This window comes from Strix aluco, chromosome 8, assembly GCF_031877795.1.
Source record: "Strix aluco isolate bStrAlu1 chromosome 8, bStrAlu1.hap1, whole genome shotgun sequence".
NCBI classification, from domain to species: domain Eukaryota; kingdom Metazoa; phylum Chordata; class Aves; order Strigiformes; family Strigidae; genus Strix; species Strix aluco.
Window position 1 is genome coordinate 30,861,958 of NC_133938.1, and position 27,324 is coordinate 30,889,281.

The 27,324-nt window shown below is 48.7% G+C and overlaps 1 protein-coding gene across 1 annotated transcript; it reads right to left on the reverse strand.

The window, feature by feature from the left end:
- Positions 1-8,953: 8,953 nt before the first annotated feature.
- On the reverse strand, positions 8,954-26,658 carry TDRD5 (tudor domain containing 5). Its single transcript, XM_074831688.1, has 11 exons — positions 26,427-26,658; positions 25,007-25,438; positions 24,087-24,214; positions 21,046-21,266; positions 19,917-20,123; positions 18,268-18,334; positions 17,101-17,301; positions 15,714-15,873; positions 13,560-13,711; positions 10,899-11,115; positions 8,954-10,089 (listed from the first exon to the last, which is right to left on the reverse strand). Exons 1-11 carry the CDS (start codon positions 26,656-26,658, stop codon positions 9,890-9,892), a joined length of 2,217 nt encoding a protein of 738 aa, XP_074687789.1. The 3' UTR covers positions 8,954-9,889.
- Between the last annotated feature and the right edge of the window lie 666 nt (positions 26,659-27,324).

Genomic DNA, 27,324 nt, shown 5'->3' on the forward strand with positions numbered 1-27,324 from the left:
CAAAGTGAACATGAAACAGGACCGCTCCGGCGAGCAGGGTTATCGGCTTGTGTGATTTCACTGCCAGTCTCATTTTTTCCCCCCAAGCCATGTTTCCTATTGTTGTTTCATTATTTTTTAAAGCAGCGCATGGGTGACCAAACAGAACACAAAAGGTGGGATTCCTGCCTTTGTGGTGGTTGGGAAAAGCTCGGAGATGGGAGCGCCAGATGCTCTGCAGCGGGGAAGAAAATTAAACCCAAAGTTGTTCTTTTCAGTTGATGTGGATTTAAATAAAACACATGGTTTGGGAAGCCCAGCTGGCGTGTTTGGAGGGCTTGGGGTTCACACTGCTGGTAAATCAAGCAGCAGCTTGATCCAAAATACTTTTCAAGTTCTTATTTCAGTTTCTTCTGGGGCAAGGGAAACACAAAGCACCTGCAAAGCGTCCTTGCCTCGATGGCATCTTGGTGTCACCACCTCTGGGGCACGGCACGCAGCTCGGCGCAGCTCAGCCTGCTCAGGCCCTGGGTGCACAGGTACCCCAGCAATACAGGGATTGTAAACCGGCCGGGATCTCACCCTCCGCAGCCCTCAGAGATTGCAGTACCCACGTGCACAATTGACTTTAAAGCTTGTAAGTATTGCAGCTAAACTCCTATCAGCGCGGGAAGCTCATGTGAGTTTTATGAGATTCCTTTGCAGCGCTGAAAAGGATTTTACTGACTAGTTTTAAAACAAAACCATAAAATACTTTTATTCCCTTCTGGTTTTCCTTTCTTGTAAAAAAAAATCTAAGCTCACAGACTTCACTGCTGCACACTGATACTTCACTCCCTTATTTGTTCAGCTAAATAATGCAGCGAATCCTTGTTTAGGTCCTTCTCCGGTGACACCTGCACATGCAAACCCCACAAGACTTCCACGTGTGTGCACACACAGCCACAGCCACGCTGCAAAGATGCGGAGGGTGCCTGAAGCCCGGCGCTTGCGGGTGCCCTTGCGTTATTCCACCTTACACCCCTGCACTTCAGCACATCAATAATTTCCTTCCTGTTCAAGCAAGCGTTTCCACCGGCCCAAATCGCTGATGCCGGAGGATGCTCAGGAGCTGAACCCGCGGCTGCTGGCATGGGAATTTATTTTGTTCTATGCTGGATTTTGCTTTTATTTTCATTTTTAGCAGAGCACGGGGTGGCTGTATCAATCAGAAAAAGCCTGACAGTGCAAAATGCCGTCCCTGCCAGCGTCCAGCCCGCTCCTCACAGGTTTAAAGCTATATAGTTGCCTTGTGCACACAAGAACAGGGCTGCTGGGCTGCAAATGGGTGCATTAGCCCATGGAAAGGACCTTGGGAGTCACCCAGAGCAACCTTCAACCCTCCTGTGTTTCTGGTTGGGGGGTAGGAGCGTGCACGGAGCTGATCACAGCGTCTCAGGGCAGTGCTGCGATGCCCTCACAGCACCTTCTTCCCTCCCAGCATGGCCCTGGGAGCACATCGCCACCTCCCAAGCCTGCCTGCTCCCTGGGGAGGGCTCTGGGGAGCGCAGAGTTAATGCACAGCTTTCCCCTCTGCAGCGCATTCCCCCAGATGTGGATTAGTCATTATACACCTCGGTGGGTTCGCTTTTGCCTGCACAAGCACTGGAAAACAAGAAACATGCAGCAAGAGCTGCCCAGCAGCCCCAACCTCTCCCCGTTACCTGAGAGAGGCGGCCAGGAACACATCCATCGTGCAACCCAGGAATCACCTGTGCCCGTGCAACTGTGGCACAGGAGGTCTCTGCACAGCTCCACACCCCCAAATCTCATATGTTTAGGGCACTGCAGAGACCCCCCATCCCGGTGGGCTGGAGGAGAGACCTGCCGTTGTGCCTGTGCATCCATTTAATGGGGCAGATGGTTGTTTTCCCCCTGGGAGCTGCTCAAGGGATGTTGCATTCCCAAAAAAAGGATCTTTTTCCATCACATGCGACTGCCGAGGAGCTCCAAGCTGGGTGGCGAGGGCCAGGGCTGCCCATGAGACACAAGGGGACACACAGGGCCGCCCGTCGTGGTGGCATCCGTCTCTGCAGAACGAGCCTGGGGTAATGTCGTTAGGCGAGAGTTATGCTGTCTCCTTCCCAAACAAAGATAAATGTCATCAAAGCTCAGCTCTTGTGTGTTTTACATCCAGAGATACAATGACTATTCCCCCTCCCCTCCCCGGGTGGGGGTTTACACTGTCGGACTGCAGTTAGGCAGCAGCGTAGGATTAACCCATCGCATTCCCAGAGCATCAGCCTGGGAGTAAGAGCTTTGCCCAAGAGCCTCTTTGACTTCCCTCCTTGAGCTGGCTCAGAACCCCCATCCCAGGGGCCTGGGAAGTGGTGGTAGAGCTGGAGGGGACCCAGACACAGCACTTGAAGCTACCAAAGGGAAATCTGTGGCAGCCCTTGGGGTGCACAAGCCTTGCACGTCCCCGGTGCCAAGGGGCCCTCGCAGCCGCCGGCAGCACAAGCAGCGGCACGAGCAAAGCCAGGCACCCAGCGAGCACCCCGGCTGCCCGTTATTCTCACAGCAGGCTCTCCCAGCCTCGGGCCAGGGCTGCTTTTTCTGATTTATGAGCCACTTAAAGTCACATATGGAGCAATCAGGGGAGATTATTTTTTTTTCACCCCATGCTGCAATTTTTAAGTTGGCTGCTCACCATCTGTCTTAGTTATTTTCCTTGTTTAGCAGCAAATGTGCAACATGGAGCTTTAGCCGTGTGCTCCTAAGCCCTGCCAGGGGCTGGGAATGCACTTTACCTTACCCTGAGATAGTCAAGATGTGGGAAAAACATCTCATGTCACATTTTGGACTGTTCAGCCTAAAACTGGGACGTTTACCCTGAGCTGGGTAAACACATCCCTCCGGGTCCATCCTCCCTGGGAGACATAGCGTGAGCCGTGCAAAGAAGGCAGGCTTCCTCACAGGGGTTCTGGGCAAATTTGGGGTAAAAAAGGGGGAAAAGGGTCAATATTTGGGGCAAAACCATCAGCTGTATCCACTGGGATGGCTTCGAGAATGACAGCGCCTATGGAAAACTTGGAGAAATTAAAAAACGCCCCTTGATTTTCATCCCCCCTTGCCCAGTGCCCGTGGGGAGGCAGGGTTTTCCCCAGCCAACACGGGGGTCCCCCAGGGAAAGCGCCGCTGCTCTCCCCAGCGCTGCCATGAGCCCCATCTTTCCTTCCGTCCTCCCGCAAACACGAAGCCTAAATATTTGATGGAGCCAAGCAGCTTTTCCCAGCGCCAGGAAGGAAACACTGCATTGTGTGAGCAACCCAGGGCTCTCCAGCAAGGAAAAGCTGTCCGTAGGGGTTTCGCCTGCCCCAGTACCCACAGAAGAGCCCCCGGTTAGGGGAGAGGGACACTGGGGAGGTGATGCCAGTTGGCTCTTGCGGGAGCCAGGGACTTCCTCGGGCAGCGCGGTGCATCGATCAGCTGAAGGGTCTCTCTGCCTGCCAAGCTGCAGCCCTGCTTGGCTTGGCAGAGCCTCATAGATCACTGTGGGCACGGCCACAGCACTGGGTTCGTAGGGAAAACATGCCCTGTGGGACTTGGGGTTCACACGGCTCCAAGCGGGGCCAACGCCAGTTGTGGGGACAAGCCCAGCACAGCCATCCCAGGGGGAGTTTGGGATGCTCAGGGGAGAGGGAAGGAAATACAGAGAGAGTAGAAAATTAACTCCTTCCAGCCAAGTGTGACCTTTCCACGTGTTCACTGACCACTTCTCCAGGCTCACGGCAGTGCAAGCTCTGTGGTTTGGTCGGAGCATCTTCCCAGGGGTCAGCACAGGGCAAACACACGGGGACAAGCCAGGCTCACGTGCTGGCCAGAGAAAAGCTCAGGAGCCACCAGCAAAGGGCAGGGGGTGCAGAGGTGCTAACCCAGCCCCCACCAGCACCCCTAAGCCCCAGCACAGGGCAGGGCTGAAGACCTCCACTGTGGTGGCAGTCCATAGACAGTTTTCTTCCTTTTTTTTTTGCAGCAGAGCCCTCTCCAGCCACCCTGGCTGCACAGAAGCCTTTCAAAGCCACACTCTGGCCGTAATCAACACAGCAGAGCGTGCCAAACCCTGGCGCTGGTTGCTCCTGGCCATGGGCAGGTGAGCCCAGCTCTGCTCTCCTCAGGCACAGCTGGCAGAGACGTTGGGGAAAACTGAGACATTACCCCAATGACCACCCTAATGACCATCTGTATTCACATTGTCCCTGCTCTCGTCATGTGTCAGCTCCTTCCCAGGTAGCTGCAAGCCCGCAGGCAGACGGGGGCTGCAAAACTGCTGTGAACAAGCTCAGGAGAGCAACGATGAGCCGGGCTGGGCATAGGGCAGCCCCCAGCCTCCCTGCAGCATGCGGAGCGCTGGCACCCTGGAAATCCCGGGAGGTGCTCACGGGGCATCGGTGGCTGGGGTGGGGATGAGCGACAGCACCTTCCCCTCCCATCGCTGAGCTGTGCAGCCCGTTTCACAAGGCTGGGATGGATGCTCAGCCCTGCTTTCTGGCCCATTAGCTCCCCTTCCTGCAATCACCTTCTCCAGCTGCTTTATCTCCCGCTGAGGCCCTGGGAGCCGCATACGGCAGCGCGGGGAGGGATGCCCGGCTGCACGCAGCGTGAACACAGCTGCATGTGCTGCGGCGGGAGCAGGGGGAGGTTGTGAGCGGGTTACGTAGCCGCGCTCCTGGAGTGGAGAAGAGCGTGGGCCGAGGCTGCAATGCCGGAAGGTTGTCAAACACCCTCAATGCCTGGGGTGCTTGCTTGCCACCCCAAGTCCTCTCCATCCAGCTCCCAAAGTGACCAGGTCACCAAAATGAGCTGGTTTCACACTTCCTTGCAGCCCCCCCCCCCGCCCCGACGGCTGGAAGCACTGGGGAGACCAGTGGGGACAGCGATGGCCCCTAAAGCATCCCTGCCTGCCTGGCCCCTGCCTGCTCCAGCACAGCCCAGGCTTGTCCTCATTTCAGGCTGGGCGAGCACCGGCCCAGCCTCAGAGGTAGCGAGATGATGCTAAACCTCCTAATGGAGCTTGACAGCAGTGGGATTAAAAGCACAAGTGAGATCACAACCCCTCTGCAATCAGCTTCTGCCTTGGAAGAGGTGAACCAGAAAAGAAACCTCCTGGCAGTGGGGAGGGGATGAGCCCGCACACACGTGGGGCAAGGGCGGCAGGGGCTGGGGGGAACCCCGCCTGTCCTAAGCCCTCCTCACTTGCCCTACCAGCCTGTCGGCAATAGGAGCAGCACCAGTGAAGAGTTTCACCAGCACAGCCCCAATTCCAACTGGTCCCATGGGCTGGTACTTCTACTGCCATAAACTTTGGATGCAGAGCAGCCCACACCACGCACTGCTCACCCCTTCCTTTCGCCACCTGCGAGCTCAAGGCATCACACAGCACCTGCAAGGACCCATCCTTCTCCCTCTCCTCTGGGTGCTGTGCTTGGAGAGGTGCCCCTGATACTGGACACAACACCCAAGCAGCCAGGTCTGAGGTGGAGACAGGAGAGGAGACGGGAGGACTCGCTCAGATGTGAGTGGGTGCTCAGCAGGACACCCGCAGCCCCTATTTCGGCAGGATGGGGTGCACAGACCCTCGCAGCTGGCACCAAGTCCCGTCTGCCACAGAGCACAGCCCCGGTTCAATAAAAAGGCAGCGCTGGCTGCGTTTCCCACCCAAGGGATGCTCCAGCAGTGCTGCTGCCACCCCAGGTCTCCTTCATCCTCCTTCCCACAAGCAGGAATATCTCGGCATCTTCCCCAAACCCACCCAAACGGGCTTTTGCAGAGATGAAGTGGAAGTTAGCTTGCATGAACCATTCCGGGGGTGGCCACCAAGTCACCCTCCAAGAAGCCAGCAAGCCACAAGCACTGTCCCCGTCTCTGCTCACCTGAAGCCCAGCGGCCAGAGGCTGCTCTCCTGCCAGCAGACGTTTGCTCCCAGCAAAATGCAGGGGAAAGTGGGACTTTTTACTGCAAGAAAAAGGGAGTCACTCCAGGGACTGGTGCATGTGCTCAAGAGCAGCAGGAAGAGCTGATGGGTTTTGGCACAGTGCTGAGGCTGAAAACCTAGCTGCAGCTCCAGACCTTGTTTTGCAGTGACCTGTACCAAGAATTGGCTTTTTCTTTTTTCTTGCCAAATGGAAAGAAAAAGAAATCCTTCCAGGTCAGAGGAAAGAAAAGCAATTACCCATGGGTCAAGTGAAACTATCTGATGCAGGGTTGAGTGCACTTTTATACTCCCCAGACCAGGAAAAGATTCAATTTCCATCTGAAAAAACATCTAAAAATAAAAAGACAAAGGTTTTTGGGGTCACTACCACTCAATTTTGGTTTTTAAGCTGAAATGACTTGCTGAATTGAACCCCACTTTGCAAAGCATGGGTCAACCCAAAAGTGCAGAGGAGTGGGGAGGGGACGGGCCAATGCATCGATCTGGAAAATTTCAGCCACGCTGATAAAAGCACCAGCCCCAGAGGCCACCACAGGGGCCAGCCCAGGACCCCTCATGTCCCCAGCCTGCAGCTCGGGTACCCCAACCTCTGCTCCTGCCAAGCCCGGCTGCGTGCCAGGAGGGGGGTGTTTGGCCGCCTCCGCAGCACTTTGTTCATCCGAAGTGAGCTGTCATTTTCCAGCTTCCTCCCCGCCAGCCAAATGCTTCCTGACAGCCCGTTTAAAACTTACAGCACCCGATTACTGCCACGGCCAGGCAGCTGCTCAGAGACACCAGGAGAAACTCTCCTCTAACCCCCACCCCCCAAAACAAAATCCCTGCCCAGAGCATCACTCCTCACCCTTCCCAAGCACACCCACACCCAGGGGCTGCCAGGGGGAACTGGGGCCCTTTTCGAGCTAGTCCTGGTTCAGCTCTGCTCTCACACACATGGCCCCAGCTGAGGGGACCCCATCACCAAAATGCCAGCACCCCAGGGGGGAGGAGAGCTGCCCGCCCCTGCTCCCCACACCTGGCAGGGCTGACCCCAGACATGGCCTGAGTCCATTAGCGAGTTCCCGGAGCGCGCACCTCGCTGGTGTTTTGCTTAACCCCAGCTTTTAGGAAGAGCTGCAGAGCTGCACTCCCTTTCAATTTTTAATTTGCTCTAAACATTTTGGTCCTCTCCCCTGGGGACTCCCAGTCGATAAACTCTGCTGGCAGCACGGCCGCCCCATAGCTATGGGGAAGGTGGAAACTGGGGGCAAAGGCAGCTGCACCCCAAGCTGCTCTCCTTTGGAGGAGCGGGACCCCTTTGCAGAGTCACCCCAAGACAAGGGGCACCCACACAGTGAAAGGGCCCCCAGTGCCCCATGGAGATGCTCCTCAAGGAGGATGGGGGACCCCCAGCCCCTCCTAGAGGGATCTGACACCTGCAAAGGCAGGGTTGGTGCAGGGCAGAGGAACATCACTCTCCTTTTCATCGGACACCCCCGTGGGATCGGGTCCCTCCAAACGTCACAGTTTGCTTGGGTTCACCCCGATGCCTGGCACAGCCGTGCCCTGGAGCAGGGACACGAATACAGAATCACTTTCCAGTCCCAGAGGCGTCTTTCTATTTTTCCACTGCCTTAAGCAACAAATGTACAAGCAGGGACCCGCCGGGCATGAGAAACACAACTGGAGAAACACGACCTGAGCTGCTCTGGGAAGGGAGGTACCACTGCAGGGCTGGGAAGGTCAGCCCAGGTCACCCTGGAGCAGGCGAGTGGCTCTGGGTGGGTTTTCTGTCCCTCAGGTGCTGGGGGCAGGGGGGTCCAGGCTCAGGATTAAGGCTCAGCTCTTCACGCACCTTTTCTCTTGATTGAAAAGGGGTGGAGAACTGATCAAGTACTCGCAGACAACAGGTGAATGGCAACAACTCATCGGAAAAAAAATACCCTGACCAGTTAAGCATCAGAAAATGTACGTTGGATCACAGCAAAGCCTGGTACACTGCCTCCAACAGGTACCCAGGGAGTCCGTGCAAAAAGGGCGATGCGCAGCGGTCACAGCCCAGAATGTGCTCCCTCCCTCCAAAAACTGGCAGATTAGGGAGCTCCTAAGTCACAGGGGACGCCTTGATGCTGCTCAACCCCTGCTTGCTCCCTGCCACGAATTTGCCTGCTCCCTTTCTGCACACATGTGCACTCCCAGCGTCCACACACCGCACCTTCCAGACCCCGCCAGCATCTCCCCATCCCCAATTTCCCAGGACAGCCCATGCTGAGCAGCGGTGGGATCCACCCCCAAAAGCCCCCAGTGACACCTCCAGGCAGCTGCGGGACCCGCTGTGCCCCAGGCAGGGAGCGGGGACAGAGGCAGCCCCAGCCGGGCAGGGGGATGCTGCCCACCCACCCAGCAGAGTCTTCCTTTGCTCCTCACCTGCCTCGCCCTCCCAGACCGCCCGCCCAAGAGAGGGGTTTTAGGCTGAAGGGAGCCGAGGCACCAGAGCTGGCCTCAGCCACCACCCAGCAGTGACGGAAACAGGGTGCCAGATCCTCCAGCCCACCGGCCCCCGCTGCAGCCGAGGAGAGGCAGGGGAGGACGTGGGGGTCTCCTCTGGACACCGCGCCCCAGCCCCACTTCTCACCTCCCTGAAACCAAAAGGGGACTTCGCAGCAGAGAGGGTGGCATTGGGGACAAACCCTCTGTCGCCCAGACAGCTTCGAGGAACCTCAGCTCCGTCTCAGTCGCTCTCTGTGCCAGACAGCAAACACCTGCGGCACGAGGCCCCGGCCCAAACACAAGACCAGAGAATTCAGGCAACCTCTGAACCTCCCGCAGGGCTGCACAGCCCCTGCTCAAGCCACAGCTCCTCACCTCTCTGCTTCCAGCTCCTTCATTAGCCTTCCACATGGTCGTTTCCTAAGAAGACCCACCTTTTCTTTCTCTCTCTGCATTTTTTGGCCCTTTGACATCCATAACCACCCCTAAATGCTGAAATTAAACAAAAAGAGTCATAGAATGGTTTCGGTTGGAAGAGAGCTTTAAAGATCATGTAGTACAATCAATAAGCTTCTTAGGCTGGGCTTTTATCCATTCCAGTATTAATGTTAAGCCTTACCTCACGCTTTTCTTGGTGTTTTGCAGTGAAGCATACCTCGGGTATGTTTGCAGGGGGGCACAGAGCGGCCTTTGAAGCCCCTGAAGACCCAAGGAACAGTTGGAATGCCAGAATGCTGGCATTCACCAGCAAAGCAGCTGAACGCCAGCATTCATACCCAGAGCACTTCTGTTTTCACAGCTTTTCTCTGCATTAACAAACTCAAGCCCAGGAGGATTTCTTGCCCCAGGCAAGGAGCTGCATAGACACAGCCAACGTCACGCTTTGAGCTTTCTCTCACTGGATTCTTTACAGATCTCATTCGCTGTCTGTAACACGGGATTCCTGACGTTTCATGCGTGTGGCATCCTAATTCACCAACAAATCAGAGCGTCCTCTTCTTGGGGAAGGAGGATTCTTTTTGCAAGTTACCAGCACCTCCATGGACCGAGGCCTCAGCTGGGATACAACCACTGCTTCTAACAGCAAAGTGTGTGCAGAGCATCCACTGTGTTAAAAACAAAAAACACCTCCGCACACAGTATCAAAACTGCTCGTGCACTGAAGGAGGAAGGATAGGTAGCCAGTTTCCCTCTCCTAAACTTAACAGATATATATATATATATATATCACAGTGTGACACACAGCTGTTCTCCTGAACCATTACACTAAAGAGCAATAAATCAGGACAATGCCAGTACAACACAACCAAACTATTCCTGAAAATAAAAACATTCATCACATGTACTGGGGACATCTGAGAAGATGTCAGATTCCAAGTTTTTCAAAGGAAATGACAGCACGGTCGTGCAGAGGGCCTTTGCTGCTCTAGGCAGCCTTCCTCGGCAGCTGCTCCAGCTTCTCCCCTCTTCTCACACCTTCCTCCTCAGGCTGGGGACCCACTGGAAGTAGTCACTGGAAGTCGCTAAGCGTGCAGCTGCCAACACTGAAGACAGCGTGGTAGGAGGGACGTAGAGTTTCTGAGACGGCCTTTGGTCAGACAGCCCGCTGGCACCACACAGGCCAACCGCCAGACTCCCAGGAAGGTCTTTGTTCTTCATTTTCTCTTCATCTGCATAAGGAGGGACACAGAAAAGAAAGATGGTATCTACACTGGCAACTTTAAGAGCTCCAGTTTAGATTAAAATCCCTTTTTCCTGGACCTTACCAGGTCACAGCAAGAGGACTGGACTGCACACCTATTTGATGAGCCTGACACAGTACAATCCAAGGGCCTCTCTCCCTCTCCTCCCAGTGCTGACCCCTGTTTCCTCAGAGGTGGGAAATCAGATGTGAATTGAGTAGCTCCTGTCTGGAGAACTGGGCCTCCACTCCAGAGGGCAGACAGCGCTGCTCCAAGGCACAAACAGGCACTGCTTTCAGCAAATCACTTAATCTACCTCGTAAATTGGGCAACTCTCACATGGGTGTTGTAAATTCTTTCATCATTTGGAAGACGAACACCCACAGAGGGACCTTATAAGGTTTAAAAAATGCTTTTGTCCCTTACAGCTGGGAGATTGAGAGACTCTCAGTATGAAATGAACCCTGCCTAACGTATGGAGCGGAGAAACAAGACTTCTGCATGAAAGCAGCAGAAAGTCTAGAAAAGACAACAAATATCAGAGAGAGAAATAACCCTCGATTCATTTGTTCCCATTAAGCACTTAGAAAATTCATTTTGCTGCACAAAGGTCAAACCGATGCATTGCATCCAGCCATCTGTTACTGTCACATCTCCATCCCACAGAAACACCACCATTTTCATCTGCTCTAGCAAAGAAGCAGCAGCAGTCCAATAGTGACTGCAAGACTCGTAACACAGCAGCAGACTGCTCAGCTTTCCACTGATTTAACTTCTATTGACAAATCTATTCGTACTGTTAGGGTTGTCCGGCATAAACGGTACTGCCATTAGTAGAAGAGAGGGATGTACAGCTTCATGAAGTTGGGCCTTGTTGGAAAATCTTTCTATCTGATCAGGGTCATCTTGGCTCATTTCTGCTGGTTGCTTGGAGTAGATAAAGGAGGTGTAAGTGTCTTCCACTGACTTGGATAAGACAGCAGGCATTGAGGACTCTCCAAGAGAATGAGGTGTCTGAAAATGTATATAAAAAAAACTCAGGACAGGGTGTGATTAGTGCACACTCAGTTCATTAGCTGCCCTGATCTTTATTATCTCTCAAAGTCCACAAAGAACTGGAATGTCAGCAACTGGATGATTAAAAAAAAACAAACCAAAAGAAAAAACTAGTTACTCACAACCTTGGCCAAAGGGCAGCTTTTCCTGCACAGCAAGCTGAAAAGAGTGACAGATTATTACAAGATACAAATCGCCATGTCATAGCAAAGAGTTAACAGCTGGGTCATCTCTCAGCAGTCCCACACAGAATAAATGATGACAACAACAGTGGGAGTTTCTGCAAGGGAGCAGGAACCGAGTCAGAAGAAGTTCCTCTGCATTTTTGCTTAAGAATACAAATTAAATTTAAGTTTTGGGGATGACTACCCATGTCTCCGCCACAGACAGGGACTAGAGCCAATGTTTTTATTTGTTAACTCCGTACAGAAGAGAAAAATAGTGAAACAACAGACAAGCAGCAATTCACCTTGCCCAAGCACAGCTGTTCATTATTCAAAAATTAGGTGCTTGCTCTCTAGTCTTCTTCTGTTGTCAAGGCAGCAGAAGAAAGGCATCCATCTTCAGAAGGGGCGAATCACCATCCAGAGGTGCCTCACCGTTTGATGAGAGCGTGTTCAGAGGATTAGCCCAGAACAGAACTATTGTTTTTACAGAAGCAGATTGAAGCAATTTAAATTGGCCCCCACAAGGGGATCATGAGGTGCTTCTGAAGCAGCAAGGAGAGCTACATGGCTGGGCAGGAGAAATTCAGTGCCAACAGGATGCCAAGACAGAGTAGTTTGAGTGACAGGCATCACTGGAGTCCAATTAACCAACTATGCAGCTTGATACCACCAGCCCACTGAGAACCTCTGCCTAACATGCAGTAAAAAACAGAGTGTTAGGACAAGAAAATAATAATCTTTTAACCTTGTTCTTGATCTCCTCTTGGCACCCACACTATCCTTGCTGGGGGACAGGCAGTGTCACTGCCACGCCAGGTCAAAGCAGAAACAGACAGGGTGCAAGGGCAGACACTAAAAATGTCTGTTAGCATTGGAAAAAGCTGGGATGAAAATAATCTTAAAAAGCAGGCTGTTCAGAGAAGAGGCAAACAAGACACGATACCCTAGAGAGTGCTGTGAGGGGCAGGAAGTAAGGTAGTATCTACTCTTCCTCCCGATTCACACAATTAACAACACCACCACTGAAAAGGAAAACGAGCAGTGAAAACTAAAAAGGAGAGAATACTACTTGGTGATGCTGCAAGTGCCACAAAACCCCGAGGCCAAGAGATCAGCAGGAATCAGAGAAAGGAAATCCTCCCGTCTGTCCTCCTAACTAGCTGACTGGTGAATTTTTCCCCCCTAATGTCTATAGACAAGATTATTTTTTCATCCCACACTTTCGTTCAACAGAAATTCTTGTCAGTTCTTCTAAAATCGTTAACAGAGATCACAGCCAGGGACAGAAAACATGCCCAGGACTGATCTGATCCAGTCAGGAAATTCCTGGGCTTCAAAACTCACAGTTTAATACCTGCAGGGGAGAATTTAAGTCTGCTCACGAGGACCCTATTGCTACCTACCCACCTGCCTCCATCTTGTCTCATCTCATCATACTTTATCCCCACGCTTGCTACCAGAAGCTTTCCTCTTGGTCTCACTCTCTCAAGGTCCCTTTTCCCAGTTTGTTTTCTCTCCATCTCTTTCAGGTAACATCCCCCAGAGACACCCATTCTTTCAGCTCTGCTCTAGACTATCTGAGAATCAACCTTCCTCCTCATCCTTCTAGAAGGCATTTTGTCTCAGCCACTATCAACCTCCAGATGTAGAAGGAGCTGTTGTTATCCAAAACCTTGTATGCACGCACCCATTTCCAGCTCATCAAGGCTTTCTGTGGCTCAACAAACCCTGAGTGATATTGGCTCCCCACTGAACCCAGAGCGGAGCGTTTGCAGAAGGCCACGCCGCATGCCCTGTCAAGACTCATCACCACCCGTTATTTAAGGAAGCAAGGTGGTGACACCAGCACCACTCAATGCCTCAAAGCACAGCCCAAAAGGCAGCCCTCCCAAACTCATCCTCCTAACTCAGGAAGAGGCCCAAGTGATCCAGAGTAGCCCCACAATAACTCCCAGTAACCCTGAGGACTGTGAATGGAGGGGAAAGAAGAGTAGTGAAGAAGGGCCAGGTTTCATCTCTTGTTTCCACAATACCTTGACGTGCCAGGGGAGCACTAGCAGATCATCAACAACACTAGAAACAACAGCAATGAGGAAAACATACAGCTCTGAGCCCATGCTAACAGCCAGTCACTTTTAAAAAAAAAATATAGGTCAAAGCGATCAAAGGGTTATTCAAATAATCTCAATACAAGAACAATCTCTCAACAGCAATAGCTGAGAAAAACGCCCCTACCTTAACCACTGCCATAATCTCTGTAGGAGTTTCACTTGTATCCTCCTGCACAAGTTCAGGGTCTTGGTCTGTTGCTCTTGGGACACTCACTTCATCCAAAAGTGGCTGCACATCATCCCATGTCTCCTTCTTAGCAGACAGCTGCCATTGTTAAGGAGATGGACAAAGCAAGAAAAGGTACAGCTAGTGTGGGCAGAGGAAAGCAGGGTGCACTGAGGCAAATTACAGAGCAATCAGATGATTCCACTCAGAGATTAACCAAGAGAAACATAAAGCAGCTTTTCTGTTCTGTCCAGAAGTTTTAACATTTCTATCTGCAGAAGTTTGGGCTACTTGCAAAGGACAGAAGGAACGTGGAAGGACAGGAAATAATGTGAACAAGAAACTGTCATTTTAACTTCTCTCCTCCACAGTAAAACTTACCACTTGGAAAGTACAGTTTTATCCAAGTAATGTTTTCTGGTTATTGATTGCTGCCTTCTGAGAAGTCTTACCATGGAGAAATGTCCTAACATAGCAGGGCTGATACTACAGTGTCCAGCCATTCTGCACTTAAGGAGGACGGGGGGGGAAAAAAAGTTGTTAATCCCGACAACTCTAAGATTGGACAATGAGAAGGGAGTTCCCCACTGCTTAAGAGGAGTTACCAGAAAATGCCAGCTAAGCAGTAAGAAATGTCCTGTTAGACACATTTCATTCCAGTTCTAAACATTTTGAGCCATTTTGTAACTGTCATTGACGATTGTGCTAGTGATGCACCAAGGAAGAGAAGGAAACACTTCGGGCAGCTAACCAGAACAGCAGAGAAGGAAATGTTTAGTCTTACACAAGAGAGATCTAGAGGACTGCAGTTTCTGAAAAAGGATTCTTATAAGACCCTTGAAATGAGACATGACAAAACCTGGATGCATTTACATTCCTCTAGTCTCCCAATCACCAGCTATGTCTGACATTTACATAAATGTATCTTGCTTCAGTTAACCAGTTAGGGTACTCTCCTGATTTTTCCATTTAAAAAAAAATAATCACAATACACAGAGATTTGCAGTCTATCTCACATTGATTTCTTCCAAATACATAAAGATGCTGGTTTGTGTCCTTCAGTTCAGATGATATATTGACGTGCAAGGCCATTAAGAGCCAAGATATACAGCTTACATAGAGTTTCTCTAGCACAGAAACACAGTTGGCTAAAACAAAACCTAGGTAAAATGACTGCTTTACAAGTTACAAACATTACACTAGCTTTTACTCTTATTTCAGAGATGTCAGAGAAACAGCCGCAGAGCAGGCCCGCTGTTGAGGTGTTCAGCAGCTGACATTTACTTAAAACGTGCTTTGGCCCCTGTAGTAAAATGTGTCATGAAAATACTACAATTTAGATAACACAGAAAAGCAGAGACGGTCACTTGCAGACAAGTGTTCCTGGCGTTTCTAACGGTACTACATTAGATTGCACTCTAGACCTGGGTTTTACTTCCTGCTTAACCCCTCTGTTCATCAGTTTCTCCATCTGTTAAATAGCAAAGGGCTCCTCTGTTGAACATGCTCTCAAACCAAAGGTGTAAAGCAGTATCCACATCTGGCTATCGTTCACCTTTAGAGTTATCTTTTTAATAAACTGGAGTTGAATACAACTTACCTCCTGCAACAAACCAGGATTGAAAATTGCTTCCTTTCAGATAAGTTTAGAATGAGCAAGACCCTTAAAGCAAATAATATACCACTAGTTCTGGTCTTCTCCCACATTTAACTGGTACCCCAAGTTATTACACATCTTTGCCAAACCCCAGAGATGCAACAGGAAAACACATGAAAGTGCTAAGTCAGACTGATCTCAAGAATCTGGTACTGGTCTGAGTTCTCAGAGTCCATTCTCTCTCTAACTGAAGAATTATGGTGCATATGGGAGGTCAGAGAAATCACTGAGCACGCAGACTCCCTGAAGTCTGCAAAGGGATCAGAGGACAAGCAGCTAGAGATGTATTTATGGTCCACACGTAATTGCTTTTATATTATGGTTCTGCTTGCTTTTTATAATAGCAAAAAAACAACTCCACAAAAAACTGCATGAGACTAAACCAACGCAAGTCTACTGACCGCTGGGGCCAATTTCATTGAACAATAGCTACGCCCCAGTCAAAAATCCCACCTGATCACACAGTTCATCCCCATCCTGCTTTGAGGTTGCTGTTTCACTATCTGCACGTAGAGATTCCTGCTGTAAGCAAAGGCCTGGCTCCACCAGTTCAACATTCTCCTGCTTTCCACTGGGCTGAACATACAAGGCCGAAGGATTCAGTTCCTCAAACCCCTAGGAACAAACAAAAAAACCACCAATATAGTAAAAAAACCCATGTTGTAACTACCACAAAGAATAAATAGGATTCAGCAAATTTCTAATTGGTTTTATGAAGAAGCACGCTACCACCAGTTAGTTCCAATTCCTTGCAGAAATTGTCTTACTACAAAAAAATCAACTACCCTCCCTCCGGCAACAAAACTACTGAGCAATGCCCTCCTCCCCCCAAAACTGGACACACACATGCAAAAATACAATCATAGGACCTCATCCTGTCAAAACAAGCATTTTGCATCTACTGAATAAAACAACAGATACAAGCACTCTGGGCTGGAAAGCCTGAATTTCTGCTGAGATATAAAATTGTGGCAGTACCCCTTAAAGGGTTTTCATTTCAGTAAGAGTTCTTACTGAAACTGAGCTGAGACATTTAGATAATGACACAGATGGGCCTAAATCATCAATGCTCTCTGCACTGCCTTACAACCTGAACATCTGTCCAAGGCACAACATGCAATCCACCACAGTTATGCTGTCCAATACTGTACATTTCACCAGCAAAGTATAAGACTTTTTAAACCACAGACATTTTCATAATTCAGTTTGTTAATGGCATAACCAATCTTCAATGTCTAGAGCAGAGAAGGCCAAAACTATTTAACTATCCTGTTCCTCACCCAACTGCCCCTGCCACTATGTAACACTACTTTAAGTGAGACACTAGAAATCTGATCAGCTTGCTCTCACTGTTTGGACGAATCAGGGGCCTCCTAAATTATGACTAGGAAAACTTGCTGGAATTAACAACACACAGTCAAGTAACTAACACATCTCTTAACAACCTCTCAATTCCATCTCAGTTTGCCCTTAGGCTGAGAACATCTGTAGCTATTTTACTTTTCCGAATTATTTATACAAGATGTGCACCAGCTTCAGATGATTCTGCAATTCTAACAAGCTAATCAACTTCAAAAAAAATGGGTAAGACAAAACCCTTCCAATCCACTGTTAGAAGACAGGATGAAAATACTAAGTTCTACAAAACCAGAAAGTCTCCGTTGCACCATCAGATTCCACCTTAACCAAAAAGCAAGCTTTTGGTAAGTTAGAGGATAGCAGGGAGCACCAGTTTTGCTCTTCACAAAACTACTTGCTTCAAGCTAGAGATCTTCCCATTACAGGCACTCAACCGATCCTTTCCCTGCCCTTCCTTTCAGCAGCACGTGCCTCCCTCCTGACCTGGGAAGGAGTGTTCTCTGCACAGACGTCAGCGCATCCCCCATCCCTCAAGACACAGTGGAAGTAGACATCCTCCTCAGTGGATGTGTCGCACAGGAAGAGATGCAAAATGCCGTTCACATATTCATCCACGATGCCCACAAGTAGCTTGGAGCCACACAGCTTCCTGAAGAGGAGAGTTGCTGCATTGGACCACGTACCCTGAAAAAGAAACAAGAATGTAAAGGTACAATAAATAAACCCATATCCACCGCCTGAGACTTTCCCTTGGGGGCACTTGTCAAAAAGGCAATTAAACTAGGTCAGGCTAGGGACAAACACAGGAAAGTCAGGTGGACAAGCTTCCCAGCACTGAACTAAAACTACCCAAAGCCGGCAATGCTAGTTACACTGGGAATGCCCTTTCACCCTAAATATCTATTTCCAAACATGGTTCGATGGCATTCACCAGTGATTTTATCACAATTGCCTAAAATACAGTTGTTTGGGGTTTGTTGTTTTTTTATTCCTGGAATCATGTGATCATAAATGCTAAAATTATCAAAAGTTTTTAAGAAGCTGCTAAGCCTCACCGCAATGAAAACTGTGATTCTTTAACCCTCAAAAAACAGAGGAAATAACTTTTTAAAAATAAATGTCTTTAAAATACAGAAGAAGCAACTCTGCTGACAAGCTTTCCTTCAGAGATTGTATTTCTCAGGCTTCTTGACCAAGAGGTTTCCCAGCACAGAGGAACTTTTTTATGTCTTCTATAATTCTTTGGCTATGCTGACTGCATCAAACCAACTCACTTAAAGCTCTGTCATCGAAGAAATTTTTAAAACAGAGGGATGGAGCTACTAAGGCTTCAGAAGGATCCTGGAGAACTACTGGCAGGGGAAGAAACAAGTTTGCTCATTTGCTTAGCAGTAGCTACCTGTTTCTGCAACAATATAAGCAAGAATACCCTGATCAAAAGGAAGCCAGACAGCGGAAGGGTGATCACTTGCAGAGACAGATAGACTTACACAGTCATACTCTGCTGAATGAAAGAGCAGCAGTTCTGCTGTAAACATCAATGGGACCTGAATTAATCCAAATGTTTGCCCTTATCAGGAGAAAAAGCCAACCTCTATTTGATAGCTCTCATACATATGTCAATAAACAAAAGTGCATGTGAACACATACCTCCACGGGTTTTACCCAGGCCAAGGAACATGGGATGGCCTGAGCAGGGAGCTTCAAGTAGCACCACCTACAACACAAGACAAAGCCATCACCATTACAGCAAAACCAGAGCAAAACCAGACAGAAGAGCGGAACTTCCTCCTCTTCTGGGTTTTAAAATCAGTTTAGGACTAGAGGCACTTACTGGATTTTGCACTTATGAATAAAACCCAACAGCAGCTTTCCAAAACACTCCATATCCAGAGAATGGGAACAGCAGAAATGGCAATAACAACTGGTCCCTTATGCCTTCCCTTGTGCAAGCATCTTCCCATCAAAACCCCTCATGATTACAAAGTTATGGACAGAGAGCAATGACTTGTGAACCAAGAATGCCAATAGCCAGGTACAAAGAGGCCAACAAGAGGGAAGAAGCAAATAAATATGGAAAAGGTACTTGAATTGCAGAAGAGAACAAGTACCTCTGACACTGCAAATGCATCCCACTTGGAGCGATGTCTGTGCAGGAGGAGGATTAGGGAGCTTGCCCCAAAGTGACAGAAAGTGGCAAGAGGAAAGTCTGAGGAACGAAGGCAGAAACAGGGAAGATTTAGCCCAAAGTCACTGTGAGGGAGTGAAGGACAGGGTTGATGCGCAAAGGGCCCGGAGCGATCAGCAAACAGGTCTTAAACATCACCTCAAGCATTAGCATGTAAGCAAGGAAGCACCTGCAAGGCACCGTTAATGGAATAAACCCCCAGATCCTTTCCAGGGCATCTGCACGCTGAGATGTCCTTCCGAAGAAAGATGGACCAGTCAGCTTCATCTTGATCCCTGAGAAGGTGATGGAACAACTAATCCAGGGAACCATTTCCAGGCAAATGAAGGACAAAAAGGTAACTGGGAGTAGTCAGCATGGATTCACCAAGTCATGCTTGACCAACCTGACAACCTTCTACAATGAAATGACTGGCCTGGTAGGTTAGGGGAAAGCAGGGGGGATTGTTTACCTTGACTTCTGTCAGGCTTTGGACACTGTGTCCTGCAAGATCCTTGTAGAGAAGCTAATGAAGTACGGGCTGGATGAGCAGACACTGAAGCAGACTGAGAACTGGCTGAAGGGCCAGGCCCAGGGAGTGGTAGTCAGTGGTACAAAGTCTAGTCGGAGGTGAGGAACTAGTGGTGTACCCCAGGGGTCAATACTGGGTCCAATACTGTTCAACAGCTTCATTAACGATCGGGATGATGGGGGAGAGTCTCCCTTCAGCAAGTCTGCTGACGATACGAAACTGCGAGCGGTGGCTGATACACCAGAGGGTCATGCTGCCATTCGGAGGGACCTCGACAGGACAGAGGAATGGGCAGACAGGAACCTCATGAAGTTCAACCAAGTCCTGCACTTGGGGAGGCACACCACCGGTACATGCTGGGGGCCAACTGGCTGGAAAGCAGCGTTTTTATCATGAGGGTGACCAAGCACTAGAACAGGTTGCCCAGACGGGTCATGGATTCTACACCCTGGAGACATTCAAAAGCCCTCTGGACATGGTCCTGGTCAGCCTGCTCTAGATGGCCCTGTCTGATCAGGGAGGTTGGACAGGATGACCTCCAGAGGTCTCTTCCAACCTCAACCGTTCTGTGATTCTGTCACCCATGTGTAATTTACTTACTTGAGGAATCTCAGCCAAGACTTCCGGACAATTTCAAGGTTTCCGTAATCTGGGTAGAACACCTCTACTTCTTGGTCATTGATCACACGGTGGATGATAATGCGGTACCACCATTTGGACACCATCACACAGCAAAGCTGTCCAGGCTGTACTGAAGACTCAGGCATGATATAACGATCAGAAACAAGTTTATTTGAGTAACAGTGCCTGCAAAAGATCATAACGAAAAACTGTGTTTGGTAGGATGGAGGAGATGAACAGAGACATATACAGGGCTTCAGAAGAATCCTGATTTCTCCAAGTCCCCATGACATGAATTTTCAGGAGTTGTTTTAATAGGTGCTTTACATCTCCCTTCTGCTACACTTAAACTGAAATGACAATAAAACATGCAAATGCAAACTTTTTAACATTTGAATTATATTCTTGGGGTCCAACAAAAAAAGTTAATGAATGGGGATTAATCAGAGGCTAAATACATTCATTCTCGTCATTAATTTTTAACAATACCTTGACATGTCAGTACTTTTTATGCTCCGGGTTCTGGAGTACTGGCTCACAGTATCTGTCTGCAGAGTCTGTAATCACACTTACACATGCCCCATGGATATCAAGCATTTACTTTGGCACGCACTTAACAGCAATTGTAGCACTGTCATGGTGGAACAGAATCCCAAATGTATAACGCAATGGACACAAAGCCACTGATGGGGCTTTGCTTTCAAATATAGATATGACAAAGGCCTATGACCTGTTGCTTTTGGTACGTGTTCGAGATGGAAGTTAAAGCCTTAACCGAGCACATTAGCAACAGTAGCACAGACAACAGAGAGGTGCAAAGGAACCCTAAAGTTCCTTTCCATAACTTTACCAAGCTTTTTAAAAGTTGAGGACTGTCTCGGACACAGCCAAACCACTGTGAATTGCTATTAAACCACACTTATTGCTTGCTAGTTAAAAGGAATGGGTAAGCATTATGAGTATGTGTTTCAGTACGGCACCAGCATCTCCGCATCAAGTGACCAAGCCAGCAGTGACCATAACTAACAGCTGGGAGTCCTGCTCCCTCAGCGCAAACACACACACACACAACGGGTAGTAGTACTAAATCTGCACAGCATGTTCTCACCTCATCTCAATCATCATATCCTGCAGTTTATCAGATGTTTCTCTGCTGCAGATGTGGATGTAGAACTGGCTAGGAGAGATGATGAATTCCACAAAGACGCCCACCATGCACCTTCTCTCCAGTGGTGGTAAACTGCAAAGGCTTCTGTCCTGAACAGCATCTGGGGGGATTTCTGGAGTCATTATCAACTTGTATAGAAGGGACTGCTCCAAATCTTGAGGCTACAAAGTGATAAGAGGAAGATGGCATTCAGATGTCTCGTCATGCACTGAACACACATAACTGGCCTTTCCATTAAGGTAAAAAAACCAGTTTTTGTTTCCTGGGGACTTGCGAATTACTGAATATCAGAGAATCCCAACAAGTTGTGCAAACTTGGATTAAAATTCTCCCTGTGACAGAAGCATTCATTTTCACACTTCTTCTCTCCCTTCCTTCTTTCTTCCCTCCAGTGTAAGAAGGGGTGCAACAAAAATACCTTGCCCATATTCCTGCAAGGAATAAAGGAGAGGAATTGAAGTCACGTCACATATTTAGCCAAAAGTATTGAATGGCTATTGCTCAAAAAGCAAACAAAACAAAAACTCACACCAAAAAACCCCAAACCAAACACAACCCATGTTTGTTGGATTTTACCCAAAAGATGCTATTTCTGTGTTCTATGACCATGAAAGAGTATGCGACTGAACCAGCAAAACTCTATCTGAAAATGATTCAAAAGTGACAGAAGGCACAAATGCATCTCACTTTCACACTAGAGCTATTTCCCAAGGATAAAAACAAACAAACCCTACAAATTTGGTTCTTTTCTCACTCAAGACAAATTTGTCCATGAGTGAGCTGTTAGCACGGCTTACAATTTTGTGTTCTTCTTTAACTGCTGAAAACATTATTTCTCTTGAACTAGTGTGGATGGGAACCTTAATCAGAAATCAGCTACTTTCACTGCCTCAGGAGCTTTATTTTGTGCCAACAAACAGCACTCCTCCAGTGATCAGAAGTCAAAATTATTTCCATTTTACACATTGTGAATATGCTACAAGTTACCACTGCATTATACATCAGGCAATGTATGGGAAATTCGTCTTCCAGCACACACCCCATTGCTTATATGGCTAAATTCAACCGCAAACAATGTTTTTTTGCAATACTGGCTCTTTTAACTGTTTTTTAAAGAAGCAGGTAAGAGTCTCTCCTTTGGCAGATTGAGCAAGGGCTAATGCCCTTGAATTTTTAGGAGTTAAAAATTTTGACTAAAACATTAAGTTAAACAGTGAGTTAACATTTTTGAGTTAAAGGGCAACTGAGGGAATTCTTGCCTGAGCCACAGCATCACCTCTAAAAAAATCTTTACATTTCATGGATTTCCTCCAAGAAGTGCCCATGAATAGTGGCATTTCTAAAGGACAGTTTTTCTCTGAGAATGCTCTTTACATCAGACTGTTAAGGGCACACAGAACCTTTAAAATCTAGCTCACACATGGGTAGTGACAACAGACATTTCTTTGAAAGACGTAGAAGGTGTGTACTTCGAAACACGTTCACAAAAGTGCAACAAAACTCTAAAAAGATAAACTAACAGACAAACTGTAAAACTAGGCTTACAAGAGGTATGGCTTGCAAGCCTGGCTAACTCCTTGTCCTAAGCCCGACTGGCAGCTGCCAAGAGTGGTGTGGATGACACCTTTTCTTCTGCTCAGGGCAGCGAGAAAAAGCTGGTGAGAGCAGCAGCTCTATATACTTTTCCCTTCTCAGGGCTGAGCAGACTGACTCAGCCCTTGTCCCTCATCCGCCCCTTACAACACTTCCACTACCAGCCTCTTGCGACCGGATACTTGGATACCTTGCAGCAGGGTGGGGATCAGGTCACATCTTTCCCCTCTATCTTGCAGCATCCCAATGAAGAAATGTTCATTGCATAGCCAAATGAACACGTTCCAACCTGCTTCCTCCTCTTTAGGGCATTTTTGAAACAAAACGACAAACTCCGTGTTTCATGACAAATGTTAGTTGTACAAACATCTTCCAAGAGCTATCTTGCTAGGATCTTTAAACAGGTTCCCTCTGAGACACAGAAGAACAAAAATCTGGGGGTACCTGGACCACATCCCCCCTTTTTTACCCTTCCCACAAGCAGACTTTGTTCGACCTAGGTGAATTCCCCATGAGTTCATCACACCAAACTACAATATCTTTAAAGAATCAAAACAGCCTGCCAAAAATCTCTGAAGTGTATGTTTTATGAAGTGCCGCACAAAGTCCAACTCGTAGTCCCAGGCTTCCAAGTTCATCAGTAAGAAAACACCAAAGTCAGGAAGAACTCCTGGGACCCCTTCCCTACCTATGTGCTCCAACCGTACAGCTACAAGACAAGCTTGGCAGAGGAAATAACTCACAGGAGGAGGCTCTTCCTTAGAAAAAGAAGGCCTAAAGATGCTCAAAATTAAAAAACAGAGGGGACACAACCAAATTCTTCCAATCAGCTTTGGCAGTTCAGAGCTTCTGTACTGTTCTCCATCCCTTTCTAAAAATACACTGCTAAGCAACAATAGAATAATCAACACTTTCAAAGTCCAACCAAATAGCAGAGTTGATACTGCAGGAATCAAGGTCTCCAAGGACCATTCCCCAGCTCTGTCACATAACTGCTTGATGCTTAAGCCCTGCCTACTACGGCAGGGGCAATTCCACACAGCTAGTCTCAGAGCAAAGTTATTAAAGTCCAATGACAAGTAAGTACACCAAAATCCCCACTATTATTGGGAGCAAGATCATGCTTAACTGACCTCAGATGATCTGCAACATAGATCTCAAGACCAGAAAGAGACAAGAAAAAGATCTAGCTTGGATGGCACATAAAGCTATGTGCCGGGTCACGATGAGTCTGGTCACCTCCAGACTCATCTAAAACAGGTACAAAAATTTTTGGAAGCAGCAGTGCTTCAACAATGCAAACTCAACAGAAACAAAAGCAGTAAAAAGAGTGTCACCCCCTGGATTAAGACATGAAAAAGCTACAGATCGCTTGTCCAGCCACTTACTTGTTTGAGGCCATCACCCAAATTTACTGCTTGTGTTTCCACTGGCTCTGACTTCTCTTCCGCTGTCGGGTGGAAGCTCTCTGTCTCACAGCTGGGTTCCAGAGGAGGTATCTCAACCACAGGTGGTGCTGCTAAGATGATAATTTGACTGTTATTCTTTGTTGGACTGATGCAGTGTTACATATTAAACAGAAAGAGAAGACATCTGAAAATGACAGTCTGAAAGCACTGGTAGTGTTTTCCTCATCTCTCGTAGCATTCACAGCCACCACAGTCATGAGGATTCACTCAAAAGGCATCCTTCACTGTATTAATAAATTAAAACAAAAAAATCACTTGCTCTTACAAGCATGCTAAGGGTTAAATCAATTGCTAGAACGATGCTAAAATGAATTTTCCCCAGAAAAGTCAGGAATTTGGCAGAAACTGTATATGATTTTCTGCCTTCTCTCATAGCTGTTATGGGAATGCTGAGGACATCTGCAGTCTCTTCTGTTTTCTTTTGTGGAACACTGTAGTGTAACGTTCAGCCTAGTGCTAAACATTCAGTCTCAAAAAGCGCATCAGAAAGGCTTTAGCAGCCTGCAGAGCAGACGTTCAGGAAATCCTTCTGGTTTTCTCTATTGCCTAGAATGACTAGAAATTCCAGTCCTACACCCACATTCAGAAAGTCCGTACTCTGAATGGGCTAGACATCCCTTCTTTCACCTCACACCAAAAAACGATGGCAACCTGCTGAAAACTTCTGGTTAAGCCCTCTGCTACCAAGACAACTCCCTTGTGACAGCTGCTTCTGCAGCACTCCACAGTCCTTCTGTGCTAAAACCCAGGGGAACCAGGACTACTCCAGCAACTGGAAGTGCAGCAACATCCATGTGAAACACAGTTGCTTGGCCACAGCGCTTGCGAGAGCTACGTGCTTTCAGCTAGATAACACATCACCTCACCTTGGGGCACCTCTTCCTTCTCTATCTCACTTGCCATGTGCTTCTTCAGGATTAGCAAGGAACCTGCTCTTGTCTGCTCAACCACAATGATATCAGACATGTTTCCAAGGACTTCAAACATGGAGGAAAATCCATATTGCGTATACTGGAACGCCCGGCCAAAGCGTCTGAAGAAGGCCTTATCAAAGTCCGAGAGCAGAAGCGGTGAGGAACTCAGTAGATCCTGCAACTCAGCCTTCACCACTGCTGGCAGGATGGGAGCCCTGTTCCTCTGAGGCAAGTTCTGTGGATTCTTAGAGGGAGAAGCAGCATCTGCCTTTGCAACAGCACTCTTCCGTGCCCTAGGACCTCTCCTCTGTTTGGTAACCAGTTTGGCAATCGCTTTAGTGTTCTCATCTGCAATGGCTACAACAGAAGGAAATCAACTATTAGACTACCAAAACAGCGCACCATTAAAAGCTCTACATGGGCAAAGCTCCTCTTCTTTCCTTTCCTTCCTCTTCCCCTCACCCTTTTCAGAAGCAGGTGTCTCCTTCAAAAGCAATCACACTAAATCGTGGCTGATTTCTAGCAGGCCAACCACTTTTCCTCTCCCTTTGCACACTGGACTGAACCATTTCAACAGCCAATGTCCAATCTGCACCCTCATCCCGATAAATCCAGATCCAGGTAGGAAGGTAGGTCAAATTCTTGGATACAGGATCACCAGCTGTTGCGTTTTGTTGTGAAAACAGGAAATGGCTCGTCGCTCCCCTCAGCCAAAATCACAGTAAACCCCCACTGTAGAGCACCCACCTACCCAGGCAAGGTCTCCCTGGAGAGCAGCCCAGGTCTTTTCCACGCTTTTAAATTACTTTTTCTTGTCTTACTGTAGCACTCTAAATAAAAATATCATTTCACCCTTCCCAATCTTTGCACCCACCATTTGCTTCTATGCCTGTTCCCCAAAGAAAAGGAAAATGGAAAAGGTTCTTTGATATATACTAAACTTCCCATGGGGTCAGGTAGGGAAACATTCACAGCTTGTCCCCAGAGGCCCCATCCCTGGTTTTGGCTCCTGCTATAGTCTGCATTTACAGGAAAAGTGATGCTTACCAGTTCTAGTGTACATATAAGAAATGTTACCGCAGTTTCTAAGCTAAGTGCAGAATGTACAAAAATAACTAGAACCCTGTGTGATTCTTCAGGAGCAAAGAGTGGAAAAGCATTAAAAGGCAGATCAAAACACAGGAAGAAACATCAAAGACAAGAAATTAAACAAAGCTTTATGAGAAAATGAAGGTACGTGACCTGCAGCCCTGGGAATTCATCCTGCACATCCCCATTTTGGAGCACCACTTCATACCAGTATGTGGTTCCAAACAACTTCACCCATAAGGAAACAAAACCTCACCTTTAAGGATAAAAGTGTCTTTCTCTTGAGGACAGATTCTGACAACTTCAGGCATATCTGCCACCAGTTCCAAGATGGATTGGAAGCCCAGGTCACACAGAGGGAGAGGTTTGCCAATCATGGCCGTGTACTCCTGCTCCAGTTCTGCTGGGGTTAAGCCATCTCCAGCAGCTATTAGCAGCGATCTCACCTCCTTCTTCAGCACCTCCATAAGCTGTGCCTGCTTCAACATGTCTGCACTAAAGGGGAAACAGAAACAAGCAGAAAACAATCTGCTGCCACAGCTGCCCAAATACTGACAAAAGACTTTTTACCATTTACCAGCTAAAGGCTGGTGGGGGTAGCAAGCAGCAAGCCAGGTTCACCAACAGCCATTACCTACCGTCCCCTGTATTACCTGGCCTGCACCCCTGGAACTGCCACCTTTGGCACCCGCTGTCCCAGCTGAGATCATGGCTCCTCCTGCGTTTGCTGCCTGTCCCCATAGGATCACGGCCCCCACGACCCCTGAGTTTTGTGCACCCCTAAACCCCCGCCCCAGGCACTGCCCTTTACAAAACCTGCCTCTCCACAGACCCCTGCGCCCCTAAACCTGGGCCTGGGGGCCCCCCCAAGAGGCCCCAGGGGGGCCGCTGCCGCCCCCGGCGGTCCCCACACGCACCGCGCCATCGCACCGCCTCGCTCCCGCGCGCGCCGCTCCGCGCCTGCGCGATCCCTTTCCCGCCCTGCCGCGGCGCGAGGACGGCGCGGGACCACCCCGCCACCGGAGCGGGGCCCCTGGGGCGCAGCGCGGCGGGCGGGCGGGGCGCTGGCGGCCATGTTTCCTCTCAGGGCGGGCGGCGGCCGGGCAGCGGCGGGTGGCCGGTGGCGGGCGGGCAGCGGCGGCAGCCTGTCGCCA